The sequence below is a fragment of the Salvelinus sp. IW2-2015 genome, linkage group LG11, assembly GCF_002910315.2.
Source record: "Salvelinus sp. IW2-2015 linkage group LG11, ASM291031v2, whole genome shotgun sequence".
In the NCBI taxonomy this organism is placed as follows: Eukaryota; Metazoa; Chordata; class Actinopteri; order Salmoniformes; family Salmonidae; genus Salvelinus; species Salvelinus sp. IW2-2015.
Window position 1 is genome coordinate 6,578,479 of NC_036851.1, and position 15,080 is coordinate 6,593,558.

The 15,080-nt window shown below is 41.3% G+C and overlaps 1 protein-coding gene across 2 annotated transcripts in view; it reads right to left on the reverse strand.

Moving 5' to 3' along the window:
* Positions 1 to 4,283: 4,283 nt before the first annotated feature.
* il17rd (interleukin 17 receptor D) overlaps positions 4,284 to 15,080 on the reverse strand; it is a 45,030-nt gene continuing 34,233 nt past the window's right edge. The window contains exons 4-14 of one of the 2 annotated variants that reach the window (XM_023995901.2): positions 13,750 to 13,868; positions 13,387 to 13,504; positions 13,126 to 13,170; positions 12,698 to 12,849; positions 11,597 to 11,662; positions 11,384 to 11,438; positions 11,053 to 11,163; positions 9,141 to 9,325; positions 8,363 to 8,522; positions 7,238 to 8,107; positions 4,284 to 6,489 (exon numbers count right to left, since the gene is read on the reverse strand). In XM_023995901.2, the coding sequence (XP_023851669.1) occupies positions 6,362 to 6,489; positions 7,238 to 8,107; positions 8,363 to 8,522; positions 9,141 to 9,325; positions 11,053 to 11,163; positions 11,384 to 11,438; positions 11,597 to 11,662; positions 12,698 to 12,849; positions 13,126 to 13,170; positions 13,387 to 13,504; positions 13,750 to 13,868 (2,009 nt within the window). In that variant the 3' untranslated portion in view covers positions 4,284 to 6,361. Of the gene's footprint in view, positions 6,490 to 7,237; positions 8,108 to 8,362; positions 8,523 to 9,140; positions 9,326 to 11,052; positions 11,164 to 11,383; positions 11,439 to 11,596; positions 11,663 to 12,697; positions 12,850 to 13,125; positions 13,171 to 13,386; positions 13,508 to 13,749; positions 13,869 to 15,080 lie in introns of both variants that reach the window. The other variant, XM_023995900.2, reaches the window with a different exon arrangement.

A 15,080-nucleotide genomic window follows, 5' to 3' on the forward strand; every position in this document is an offset into this window, starting at 1 on the left:
CACTACATGACAAAAAGTATGTGGACACCTGCTCATCGAACATCTCATTRCAAAATCATGGGCATTAATATGAAGTTGGTCTCCCCTTTGCTGCTACAACAGCCTCCACTCTTCTGGAAAYGCTTTCCACTAGATGTTGTAACATTCCGGCTGCCAAACCCAGATTCGTCCGTCGGACTGATTCATCACTCCAGAGAACGCGTTTCCACTGCTCCAGAGTCCAAAGGCGGCGAGCTTTACACTACTCCAACCGACGCTTGGCATTGTGCATGGTGATCTTAGGCTTGTGTGCTGCTGCTCGGCCATGGAAACCCATTTCCATGCTTCCAGAGGCAGTTTGGAACTCGGTAGTGAGTGTTGCAACCGAGGACAGACTATTTTTACTTGCTACACACTTCAGCCCTCGGCGTTCCCGTTCCCGTTCTGTGTGGCCTACCACTTCACGGCTGAGCCGTTGTTGCTCCTAGATGTTTCCATTTCACAATAACAGCACTTACAGTTGACCGGGGCAGTTCTAGCAGGGCAAAAATTTGACAAACTGACTTGTTAGAAAGGTGGCATCCTATAACGGTGCCACGTTGACAGTCACTGAGCTCTTCAGTAAGGCCATTCTACTGCCAATGTTGGTCTATGGAGATTGCATGGCTGTGTGCTCGATTTTATACACCTGTCAGCAACTGGTGTAGCTGAAATACTAAAATCCACTAATTTGAAGGGGTGTCCAGATACGTTTGTATATATAATCTATATTGGGGCTCCAGGTAGCCTAGCGGATTAAAGAGTTGGACCATCAATTGAACGGTTGCTGGTTCGAATCCCCAAGCTGACTAGGTGAACATCTGTCTTTACCCTTGATCAAGGCACTTAAGCCTAATTACTCTGGATAAGACTGTCTGTAAATGAGTAATATGTCAAATTATATTCTGAATCAGGGGAGGATGGAGAAAAATATATAATTTTCTTAGTCATGGCATGCTTTGTTTAAGAGTCATCCGGAAGAGAGAAAAAACATTTCAACGTCAAAAAAGGTGTGTTATTTCTCTATCCTCCCCCGCTTCAGAATATATAATTTTTATAGTCATAGCACGCTTTGTCTGACCCCTTACACTTGTGGAAATTAGTCTATATGGATAGGACAAAATTAAAATGTTTCTTACAGGTAACCAGTGGTGGAAAAAGTACCCAATTGTCACACTTGAGTAAAAGTACAGATAACTTAATAAAAAATTACTCAAGTAAAAGTGAAAGTCACCCAGTGAAATACTACTTGAGTAAAAGTCTAAAAGTATTTTGTTTTAAATATATTTATGTGTCAAAAGTAAATGCAATTGCTAAAATATACTTAAGTATGAAAAGTATAAATAATTTCCCGTTCCTTTTATTAAGCAAACCAGACAGCACAATTTTCTTTTGTTACATTTACGGATAGCCACAGGCATGCTCCAACAATCAGACATAATTTACAAACTAAGCATTTGTGTTTTGTGTGTCCACCAGATAAGAAGCAGTAGGGATGACCAGCGATGTTGTCTTGATTAGTGTGTGAACTAGACCATTTTCCTGTCCTGCTAAGCATTCAAAATGTAAAGAGTACTTTTGGGTGTCAGGGAAAATGTATGGAGTAGAAAGTACATACTTTTCATTAGGAATGTAGTGGAGTAAAAGTTGTCAAAAATATTAATTGTTCAGTAAAGTAGTACCTTAAAGTATTTTTTATTTAAGTACTTTACACCATTGGAAAAAACCATGGTAGCAATTAAAAAGGAACAGTTTGGAGATMATGGTAAAATTATTAGACTYAAGGTGAGGACACAACAGTTCACCTGACGAGACTGAATCCAAAAACATTACACGGTTGATTCGTGTGCATTTTATATTTACTGTACGTTTCACCGCATTTGTTGATAACGAAATCTGAAAATATTCTGGATACACTCAGTAGCAAGATAAGAATATTATTGGAAAATGTGGGCTAGGTGCAACAATGGACCAAAAAATGATGGGGGTTTGAGTGAGAGGTTTAACTGGTGTTTCCAATGGKCACACACCTCTCCAAAGTGTGTACAGTTCCTAATTCATTTCACTGCACTTGTATCACTCAAAGGGGTAGGCTGTCATTGTAAATAAGAATTTGTTCTTAACTGACTAGCCTAGTTAAATAAACGTTTTTTTTTTTTTTTTAAGTCTTCAATTTAAAGGTGCTTTTTGAATCCTCCTACAGTTGCTGTGCCATCAAGGGACTAGACAAGGCACACTTGTAGTTGTTTTGTTTGGAACACAGCCCTGCATCCCCACCTTTTCAAATTATGCCCACCTGACCCAGATTGCAATTTATAAATGGAACATTTTGGGATTGCGTAAACAACAATACTTATCCCAAAATGTTCCATTATAAATTGCAATCTGGGTCAGGGGGGCATAATTTGAACATTTGTTTTTTGTACATTTGCCAAGCTAAATTATAAAATATGATCTTAAAGTGTTAGGCTTTCACAATGCAATTCAGAGAAACAGTCATTTTCAGAGCATGAGCTGTGGAAACTTTTCTTCACAAATAAAATKAAATKAAAGTTTATTGGTTGCGTACACAGATTTGCAGATGTTATTGCGTGTACAACGAAATGCTTGTGTTTCGGGCTCCAACAGTGCAGTAATACCTACAGTGCAGTAATACCCAAAGCAATAAAATAAAAATAACAAATACACATAAACCTGAACATTTTTACAGTTAAGAAATATCATGAGCAATGTCAGAGCCATATATATATATACAGTACGAGTCAAAAGTTTGGACACACCTATTCATTCCTGGGTTTTTATTTTTTACTATTTTCTACATTGTAGAATAATAGTGAAGACATCAACACGATGAAATAACACATGGAACCATGTAGTAACCAAAATAAAGTGTTAAGACAAATATAAATATATTTTATGTATTTTAGATTCTTCAAAGTAGCCACCCTTTGCCTTGATGACAGCTTTGCACACTCTTGGCATTCTGTCAACCAGCTTCATGAGGAATGCTTTTCCAATGGTCTTCAAGGAGTTCCCACATATCCTGAGCACTTACTTGTTMGCTGCTTTTTCTTCACTCTGCGGTCCAACTCATCCCAAACCATCTCAATTTGGTTGAGGTCAGGGGATTGTGGAGGCCAGGTCATCTGATGCAGCACCATCACGCTCCTTCTTGGTCAAATAGGGTCTAGGGTGTCAGGTAAGTCGAAGGTGAGATGGTCTTTAACTAGCCTGTCAAAGCACTTCATGATGACATAAGTGAGTGCTACGGGCCGATAGTCATTTAGTTCCGTTACATATACAATACCTGAAGTATACAGTACAACAAGAAAACGTAAGTTAATTCTGTTCAGGACAACCCAGGGTATAATGCCATGTCATCTTGGAATGTTACACCAAACATTGTGATCATAAACATTGACACTGTATATTATTTGAGTTTTACAATATGGAAATGTGAAGTGCATATTTGGACACACTGGTGTGTGGCTTGCTTGTATGACAAAGCTGTATTTATTATAATCCTCAACATCTCATTTTACAAAATACATTTGAGTCCACGTAATTTACAGTATTGCCCAATTAGAGGGATGGGGGCAACTTCTTGTCGCTCGCTGTACTCCTATTCAGAATGTCTCCGTCAAAACCCATACAGAGCTGTGAAGTGGAGAACATGAGCTCTGACGTCATGTATAGCATGTTACTGTACAGCCACTGCATTCCAATTTAGGCGATTATCATTGTCAAAATATTGGATATWTGCATCCCGTCTACAGGTACGAGTGTAAAGGGCTACGAGCTATTGAATATGGAAATCCGATAATAATCCCAAAAAAGTGWTTTTTTTCTCCATTCTCCCAATTCAGAATGTATCATGTTCATAGTCATGGCACACGTTGTTTAAGTGCTACTGAAGATGAAAATCCATAAAAACAAAAAAAGTTTCAAAAACAAAAGAGGGTGTATTTTTCACCATCTTCCCAATTCAGAATGTATAATTTTCGTAGGCATGGCACACTTTAAAAGCTATTGAAGATTGAAATCCGAAATCGTATTATTTATTTTTAAAATAATGTGTTTTTAAAGTTGTGGATTGTTCTCCATGCAACCCTGATTCAGAATATAACATTTTCATAGTCATTGGCATGCTTGGTTCAATTGCTGTTGACGAGAGAAAACCGAATATCCAGTATTAAACTACTTTTACCTTGTGTGTGTGTGAGACCAAGGTTTCTTTTACAGTGAGATAATACAGTACAGCAGGGTTCCCCAACTGGTGGCCGGTGGTTTTATTTGGACCCCCAAGTTTTGAGCAAAACATAATAAAAACATGTTTGTTTTATAGATTTTTCACTGTTGGACATCTGCTTCAAGACATTTTAATTTTGGAAATCTGTTCCCAAGTATTCCCACACATAATAGAGATGTGAACGTATACAAATGTAAGCAAGGTTTACAGTCAAATTATCTGTAATTATGTTCCGGACCCCCGTATCAGAATCTAGTTGTGTAGAGTGTAACACACTACATTACTCAGCACCAAGTAGACCTATAGGAAGTGTAGTCATTGGTGTGATTTTTAATCCTCTCTTTAGAGTGATTTTCTCTTTTGAATAGTAGAGTATTCACCATGGGATGGTAATCTACATAATCAAAAAAAAATTAGATTAATAATGGATAATAAAAACTTTCCACATTGCTACTGAACTTGAGCAGTGCCGACAGACTGTCAGTCCTAATGCAAGCCATAATGTTTATAATAGGCAAACTAACGTGACTTAAATGTAGGGCTTGGATGTAAAAAAATATATAAATAAAAAAAAGTGAAAAAAATATCTATCCCAACCAATTATTACACCACATTTGACAGTTACTAAAACATGCAATAGGTTACGTTGTATTTTAACTACCAGTTTGTATCTTAACCTTGGACTTACAGTTCACTTGCAGGTGCACTTGGCACAGTGCTACTGGTGAAATCAGTTGCCACTTCAAATACTACTTCAATTGGGCAGATATCAAATATACATCTATGTTGCCATCTAGAGGGTGTAAATGATATTACAGATTGCAAGAACACAATGACATGTTTAGTTACACACTTTGAGCAGGAAATCGGTTTTGTCTCGCCGAGCCATCCTTCCAATCTCGTCTCCACTACCAGTTTGTAGTGTCCGAGGCGTCAATAACAAACAAATTACAATTTCATTTTTTGCTTATTTCCAACATTACAGTACTATAAAACAGTACAAAGTGTATATATAAAACAGAGGGAAAAAAAGGATCTAAAAACTCTACAAAACTGGAATAAAACTGATTATTTCCACACAAAAAAAAAAAGTGTTGTCAAAATGACTGGCGCTGAAAAACATTGTTAGAACGCACGCTGGAGTAGACCCACAAAGACGGGGTTACTTTTTGCTCTGTAAGAGTTGAATAACAGTATATTTCCCAAGTTCCAAATAAAGGCATTTCGTTTTTAAAATGAGAATGCTCCTAAAATCAAACCCCTGTCCATTACTGTGAGTGCGATATCACATTTTCATAACTGCTGGTTCGAAAAATGATAAAAATGTGTGAGTACTCCCAACCTATCTGCTCTTACACAACAGTTGTCAAAACCTTTTCTGTTAGTAATCCAAATTTGTGCGAGAATTATTTAATTTTTTTAACAAGTAAAAGTGCTTTGACACTCAGTTCCAGCACCTTATATCGTTGTGTTGGTGTACAATACTTTAAAGTTATTTCATATTTCATAATTGACAATAAATTAAAATAAAGCAACATACAAACAAATGCTCTTTCATTCAAAACATAATTGTCCCAGTATGAAACAAACTACATCGTTGAAGTCACACATTTGTGTTCAAGCCCAGCACTAACACACCAGATTCAAGTAATCGTGGATTTGACGCAGGTGTTTCTGCACTGGGCTGGAACAAAAACGTGTCACCTCTGATGCAACAGAGGACCAAGGTTGAGAAACATTGATGTCGGCCATTTGATGAACTGGTAACCTGGCATGGGGTGTTTTAAAAAGGCAGATCTGGTGTAGTCTGAATTAAACATGTTTACACCACTAACAATTACAGGACAGCACTGCAAAACATACAACCATTTGGTTAAATTATGCCTTGCCTTCACAGTCACACAACCGCTACTTAGAAGGTTCACAAAACAGTGACATCACCCTCGGCGTTCTAAAACGTGACATCATTCCTCCGTGTTTTTTCAGCCCACAGTCCACAGAGATTCTGAAGCAGATGACATCACTAGAATCCATGGGCTTGATCCAATGATTCCTTATGAACAGGCCATACATGTCCAGGTAATGTTAAGTTCACTACAAGGGAGGAACAGGAACGAGTCCTAGTCCTTCAGACTGCTCTAGATGGTGGTGGTGTAGCTCAGCTTTACAGATGGTGCTCACGGCATAGTGCAGAGAGCTGACAGCAGGGGGCTCCTCATCACCTGGAGATAAGACACACAATGAAGAGATATTCAGCAAATTTCAGAGGCACAACAAACACACACAGGACTTCACTAGTGAATAACATCGGTGTTTAATATGAGGGTTTGAGCATAAAATATCCTTTACATTGTCTTCACACACTTCTATTTATTTTACTATGTCAATATGTCTTTGTTTTCAAGTGTTTTGGTGCCAAACTGGTGGCAGTCAATCGTTGGAAGAGTTGCAGACTTAATTGAAAATGCCATTGTTGATTAGACGCTTTTTTAATTAGGCAATTTTCTCTTGAACCATTTGGTCTATCCGCTACAAACTCATGGACAATTTGGACAAASACTTTTTATTATTAGTTACCATAGATTACCTGTTAATTACCAAAATTACAGAAGATTCTGGTAACTTTGGTAAATTAAGAGTAGTTTTGCAACCCTAAATGGTACTAATGGTGGAATAGAAACAACCAGTGGTGGAAATGAGTGAGGAGTGGATTAAGAAATATTTCTGGTATGATGTCACTGAATCATCTCCGAATCTGATGACTCATTCGTAAGTCTGACTCATGGTTCATTATCAGTCCTATTGTACTTAAATGTGAAAATGTCATACAGCATAATTTTAGGCATAGGGCTTTAAATCTGACTCATTCTCAATTTGACTTATGGTTCATGACCACTTACTATTTTGCAAGTGAAAATGTCATACATAATTTTAGGCATTTTTTTGCATAAAACGTAATTGGTCTCTTACCCAGTCCGGAAGAAGATGATTCGCTGTCGGCCAGGGAGGAGGAGTCAGCCTGGTCAGGTGACAGGCCCTCCATGAGGGGGATGGACAGCTCAGAAGAGGGCACTGACAAATCATAGATCCCAGAGTCCCGGGGCATTTCTGGGGGACTGGCTGACCCATCTCCAGCCTGGGGAGGGACGACAGGCCTCAGAGACCCCAGACCCAAACCAGACGAGGACCCCGACGTGACCCCAGATTCCCCCTGAGAGAAGCTGGAGAGGCTGTTCCCAGGCCCCCCGGGTCCGTCCAGGGAATAGTGGGCCAGGCTGGGAGGGAGAGATGTGAGCAACACATTCCCCTTCAGAGTACCCTCGCTTTCTGATGGCAACTTAAATAGAACCTCGTCGAGCACCAGGCCAGAGTCAAACTTCTCCATGTGAGGCGACGATGACGACAATGACGCGCCGGCAGTGTCACGCTGCTTCAGAGGCGGTGCCGAAGGAGCGGGTTTCACCTGCCTCTCGAACCAATCAGGCTCCAACGAGATGTGCTGGTGCATGTTGCAAATGGCCACGTATAGAGACCGCCCCGACTTGCTCCGGAAGTAGTTCCTCTTGCTGATGTTGAGCGGCTGCGGCTCGCGTTCCGGTAAACTGAGGTGGCGGGAGTGGAGGCGGCCGAACATCTGAGGGAGCTGATCCATGAGCTTGAACTTGGGAGCGAGGCTCAGCACGGCCGGGACGTCGCTCTCGTGGGAGTAGTCGAAGTAGACGGCCATGAAGCGAGACAGGTCCTGGTCTTTCTGGCGCGCCTCACAGAGCTTCTCCCCAATCATGGCCACTGCGACGATGAAGAGCTCTGCTCCGTTTAATGCTGCTGCTCCACCTCCTCCTACACCAAAAGAAACAATGGACAGAGTAAGTCAGTGACTTTATTGCATTTATCCTTGATAGTTTGTTAAAATGCATGTACTGGCTGTATATGCATTTATTCAACTGAACATAACCAAAAGGACACCTGTTGTAACTGCCGTTGTTGTACTGATAATTCAGTAGAGGTCTGGACAATGTTTTGGACACTTTTGGTTTTCATTTGTCAAACAAATTAAATCAAACAATCATTCCCCCCAAAAATATATCAAATCACCTCTGGCTGGTGATTTCCCCCTGCGGCTCTTCTCCATGTAGTACTTGAGGCCCTTGGAGCAGACAGTGATGATGTAGTGAGCTTCATCTATCTGCCGACTCAGCCAGGACATCTGGCCCTCCTTACAGATCTGCAGGTGCTCCCACAGGTCCAGAGTCACCTAGAATTAAAAAAATAGGAACAGAGGAATGGGGCGAGGTTAAACTATAATATCACCTGCAGGACTAATAGAGAGACGTAGTCAGATTCCGATGGTATACTATCATCATCATCATCGTTACTATTATTGATTAATATTACAGAATAGTAATCTATTTTTGAGTATTTACTGAGCTAAACTCATCACGTCGGGCTGGTGGACGAGACTATTACTGAGCCGTTCCTATAAAATATATGCTTCTACTACTAATTTAACTATGAAGTCACACACTTCATGGGATCAACCAGCAGGTGGCACAAAACACACTCCTGATTTGCATTTCCAACCCCATCACATTCAATTCTCTGGCCGGAGCCAGCCCTTGGAGCCAGCCCTTGGAGCCAGCCCTTGGAGCCAGCCCTTGGAGCCAGCCCTTGGAGCCAGCCCTTGGAGCCAGCCCTTGGAGCCCTTGGAGCACCCTTGGAGCCAGCCCTTGGAGCCAGCCCTTGGAGCCAGCCCTTGGAGCCAGCCCTTGGAGCCAGCCCTTGGAGCCAGCCCTTGGAGCCAGCCCTTGGAGCCATAACCTAGCTACAAAGTTGTGTGCTTGAAGGAACATTATTTTGGAGGTTTAGTGTCTACCTCACAGCCACAGAAGTCCTGGAGGAAGAAGGCGAAGCTCTGTATGACAGCGAGGTGTTTGGGGCAGTCCTTAGTGGAGTAGCAGACAAACACCTTCGTCCGGGGCCAGGATCTGTCTGCATTCAGAGCTGTGGTGAGAGACGATGACTCAGAGCTCTCCTCATCCAGATGGGAGTAGATATTCTCTGCACAGATCAATAGGTACAACACAATATACAGTATTAATACAATAGGAAGACAATAAAGGTGAAGGGAAATGCATTGGCCTCTTCTACTAAACGTCTACCAATGTTTGTAAAATGTTGGAATACGGATTTTTTTTAAAGGTAGATTCAGTAAACAGACAAAATCGATTTGTTGCCATTTTAAGAGGCGTTATTATGAGCACAATAGCTGGCGGTGGAGCGAAAGGGCTAGGTTTGATGAATGAACAAGTTGTAGGTGTGGCGAGGGCTTGGCCAATCAAGGCATTTCATGGCTTAATACTGCATGCATTTGTCTCTAGTTCTGTAGGATTTGACGGTATTTGCATTGTCATCAACTTCAATCGGCTGGGGGCACGGAGTATTCTCATCCTAGTCCACTGTGGATTGATCGGCTACTACGGTTTATTAAATAGCACGGGCTACAATAACGAGTGATAGCAACAGTAAAAAACTAAAAACATCTAGTGTTGACATTCAACATTGTTGTAATTGGCTTCAACGATTATAGGCATCTCCTCAAATAAAAATACTAGGCTCCCGTAAATTCTATTGTATGTGTGAGGCACGTAACGTGGTTAATATGCAAGAGATACTGTAGCCTGGGCCTACAACTGAGATGGCGTTATAGGACTGACATTTGTTTATAGCCTATGTTTGAAGGAGCACATCTTTGGTAACGGAACAAGGAGGCACTCTTTGGAAATGGGATGGATCCAAGCCGAATTGGAGTATGCACTGCAGGTAGTCCTATGTGAATAGTGAAAAAGCATTTAGGCAAAAGCCACACAACTTGACCATTTAGAAAACCTTTATGGATAGGCTACTTGGATAATTCATGTACAGGATAAGACATATTTTGTTATAGTAGCCTACTAACTGCTTGTTTTCTTAATCAAACGAAAACGGAAAACAAGCAATTGTTACGGGAAAATCTAAATACCAGATTCTCTCATCTCTCCTTCCATGATGGGCATATAGCCTAATTATTTTTAATTTCTTTAACATACATCCAAAATAATAACAGGAGCTGGCTAAAATAATGTAATAGCCTACAAAAAGGGGATGTCTGCTCACTGTTTTGCAGCTGCCAAACTTGATCTTTTAATACAAGTTTGGTGATGAAGAATTATTCCAAAGCAGTCTCACAAGCCAAACCCTTTATCGATAGTCTTGACTACTTGGCGAATGTAGTGGGCATGACAAAAAAAACTGACTTCATTGAGAGGAGGGGAGGCTATGCTTTAAAATCAAATAAAACAAAAAAAATMGTGAAAAAACAGTTTGTGTTTCTAAATACGAGGTTTATGGGCACAAAATACACGTCTCTCTCGTTCCATGTGTATATGGGCACTGTACGTCATGGCTGGATAGGCTYCGCTTCCGTTGTCAAAATCCACGCCATAACCKACCGCGTTACCGCTAAGACCAGATTTTGGTTGGTCTTAAATATCCCCACCAGRGTATACTGAAATRGGCACTTTGGCGCATGTTTTTAWGGACACACCTCAGATATTGCCACCCATCCCACCTCAGCGCAAGTGACTGGTAAGACAAGACTGGTAAATTACCAATCCTGGTGCTAGGGTTTGAAAATAGAAGAGTGSCAGCTTTAACAGGTCKAAATTGCATTTSACAATTGCATTTGACCACCTGCAAATAGAGCCCTGAATGTGAAATGTTTTCTTATTATGAATGACGAAAAGTACCTTGTTGTTTCTTCCGGCACATTACAGTGAAGAGTGTAGCGAAGGCAGACATGATGACTAGCGGGACAGTGATGGCCATGGCTCTGATAGGCCCTGCCCACGGGGAGTGGACTGAGAGGGACAACAGACAGAAAAAAGACACATTTAAATAACAAGCAAATACATTGCCAATTAACTATAAATCTGCTTTTACTCAGCAAAGTGAACATAAAACACCCGGAAGACTTGGGCAACTCCCCAGTCATCCAGGCTTATGTAATGTAATGTGAGTTTAGTAAGAGGGTATCAGTCCAGATGCAAGACTGATGTTAGCTAGTAGCAGGCAGCACACCTTGGCTTACGTGGTACTGGGCCTGTCTTCTGGTAGTGTTGGTGTCATCTCTCAGCTGAAGGACAAAAGATGTATATGGAAGGAAATATYTGTCAGCTGAGATTGCTTCAGTGGGTTTCTTCATGGTTTACATCAGTGGTGCGTCCACAATAGCACCTTATTATTTCCCATGATGCACTGCTTTTAACCAGCGCCATGAGAATCATTCTTTACCTCAATCGCATAGGTTCCTGGCATCACATCTTGAAGAACGCATGTTGTTATGGGCAGATTGAACTCCTTTGCAAAAAATAGAGGAGAACGGTGCATTATTATCATGCTGTTTCTGTAGCGATACAATGTCCAGAGCTGAGGAGTCTCATGCATTTCTGACTGAGGGTTTGGAATACTGACATCATAAAAGTTTATTTTTTTCACCTCTTAACCAATCGTATTGGCGATGACCTAAGCAGGTCCTGTTTCTAAAACACAGTATGTGAGAGAGAGGGGACCTGAATGAGAGCTACAGCTAGCTAGGGGGGCTTTGGCTTTTATCATTGTTCGAAGACAGAACAAGTAGGGCAGAGCAGCTACAAGACTTGACTGACAGGAGGAGGAACAGGGGAGATAATGATTTTTCTCTTTCTCTCCACAGCTAAAACAATGCATCCTGGATACAAAGTGCTGTCTGTTCTGGCAACGTGTGTGAGAGAGGAGACTCTCCTCCAGCCCTGAATAATGAAGTTATGTTCTGCTGGGAATATCTTCAGTAACTCAGTGGGTCTGATCAAACACGTCCTTTCAAATGTGATTTGCTTTTGCCAGCCAGAGGGACAGGGTTTGCTTTTGCCAGCCAGAGGGACAGGGTTTGCTTTTGCCAGCCAGATGGACAGGGTTTGCTTTTGCCAGCCAGATGGACAGGGTTTGCACCTTTCAGACTTTTCAACAGGTAAACCTAAACAAGCACGGGTCACGTATTGAAATGATTTAATTCTGATTGTCACTGACTGACTGACAGTGAAAGTAGGATAGTCCATGATGTGTCCCAGGAGGTTATAGGATGTCAGAGAGAGGCCCGGTAGAAAGAGGCCGGGGACAAGACATGTCAACATACCATAACCGTACTACACCCTCCTCAATGTCTGGGAAACACATTAGAAGCAGCTCAGGGCCAATATTCCATAAATGTCTCAGAGTGAGAGTGCTTATCTCATGATTTGACCTATTAGATAATAATGAATGAGATTATATGGACTTTGGGGCAGATCAGCACTCTTAGCGACGCCTTACCAGTAAAAACGATGTGGCCAAATCATAATGTAATCATGCTCTTACTGGTTTGCAGCGTTTAAGCCTGAATGGTCCCTCCTGTCGTAGTTTGTAGTACAGGTAGTAGACGGTGAAGCCGAAGGTGGAGGGGGCATGGTCGAAGACAACATGGAGGTTGGAGCCCAGCTGGGAGATGTTGAGAGTCTTGGGCTTCCAGACTGGTCACAACCACCAGACAGAGACACACACAGAGACAGAGAGAGATTAATCCATGTATAGGAGCAAATGGGCATTATAGGAATTTCTGGTGGTTTCATCCATAATCATTATTTTTCACAAWTCTTTCACAACATTACTTCAATAAACAGTAGCGGTCACTCAACTCAATTACAAAACAATTAGGACATCATATTACTATGTTACATGTTAACACAACGCTGTTACGAGAGTAATTACAGTAMTAGCAAACAGATATGGGAAACTTGACAACTTACATGGTTTGCAGACCAGGTTGTCTGGGCCCAGTAGAACTTCACAGGCTGAAAACAAAGACAAAAGGAGTCTTCAACAACAGTTATAATACTATTACTGTTCGCTACAACGTTATCAAATGGGGCCAAGAGTTTTCCTCCAGATCAGGTCAAGAAAAACTCTTGGCTGTATTGATATTCCAAGTTGGTGGTAGTGACTTAACTCTGAGTTCTAGTTCCAGCCTACAACTAGGGCCCCTGCAGTTTGAGCTGCATTCCACTTACAGTTTGTGCGCAGGAAGGACGGGGGGAAGAAGCTGTCGTTCATGACGGTGGGGAAGGGAACAACACGGACCATGTAATCTGTCTCAAAGGCCAGGCCAGGGAAGGGCTGTGAGCTCATCTTCTGTCAAGGAATAACAGCGCATACTTCAGGGTAAAAGTCAGCCAGCACTCACAAATTAAGTATCGCTTCGATGTATTATCAGCCGTCAAAATGGATGTGTTTTTCGGTCATCAATTCTTTGAACGGCTACGGCACCCAAACACATAACTRGGTAAGACTTGAGCTAAGCTCATTCGCACACCTTACTTCCAGGTGCATGGAAGKAAAAAATCCCTGTTAGCCGAGTCTGCGGTGTGACTTACCACAGTCTTGTAGGAGAAGTTGAGCGGTCGTGGGTCTTTGAGGATCATGTGTTGACACTGTTTGCCCTCTGGGTTCTTATCCTCTAGGTATACTCTGAAGCCCTTCACATGCTCAATACCTGGACAGAATAACACACACACAGACAATACACGCYTTCAATACCTGAATAGAAACATGCACGTTCAATCGGTGACAAAAATGCACCCATGTCAGATGACAGCATATCACCACTAACACACCCATGACACTATCCCCCACGTATCACGTACAGAAGTTCCTCAATTAAAAGTTGAGTCATACAGCAGTATAGCGTGTGGTAGGCTGTTGTACCTTATGTGCTTACCGTTAATGCTTGTTCCCACCACCAGAGGGTATCGTTGAGCACATCTACTCGATCTACTACATCATTTGACCGCTGCCGTTCAATTACGTATTCCCTTTTTCCTTGACGAAAAGAAAGCGGATCCTGGCCTTTAAGATATATTTCTGATATTTTAGCTGAATTGATGAATATTATGGTGTTTCCATAATATTAATGAATTTGTGTTTCTATAACAAAATGCATTTGACACTTGCCTATGTAGGCCTGTAGCTCACTGTACCTAAAACATCTGTTAATACAAGTCCTTCAAAAATAGGAATATGGGCAGAATATWATCGAAAATATTTGTACGGTCAAAGGCCGACAATCGGTCATTTCAATTCCCGGTCCATTCTCTTGTCGATATGGCTATAGTCCCTCTTACACTCCTTTATGTAATTAAGCTTTCACGCGTGTGTTTTTCTGTCTTGGTGCATGCTTCTTTGCACACATCATTTATGAAAAGAAGCCAATCCTGGCCTTTATTACTTAATAAGTATCTGATATTTTAGCTTAATTCYTTTGATTCATATTATGGTGTTTCTATTCCAATAAAAGCAAAAATGCATTTTAGTAGGCCTATAGCTTACTAGGCGAGAACAGGGACAGAAGTAACAGTGCATTCGGAAAGTATTCAGAACCCTTCACTTTTTCCACATTTGGTTACGTTACAGCCTTATTCTAAAATTTATTAAATCGTCTAACATTGTCAATCTACACACAATAACCCATAATGACAAAGTAAAAACCGTTTTTTAGAAATGTAGAAAAATGGAAATATCACATTTATATAAGTATTCAGACCCTTCACTCAGTACTTTGTTGAAGCACATTTGGCAGCGATTACAGCCTTGAGTCCTCTTGGATATGAAGCTACAATCTTGGCACACCTGTATTTGGGGAGTTACTCCCATTCTTCTCTGCAGATCCTCTCAAGCTCTGTCAGGTTGGATTGGGAGAGTCGCTACA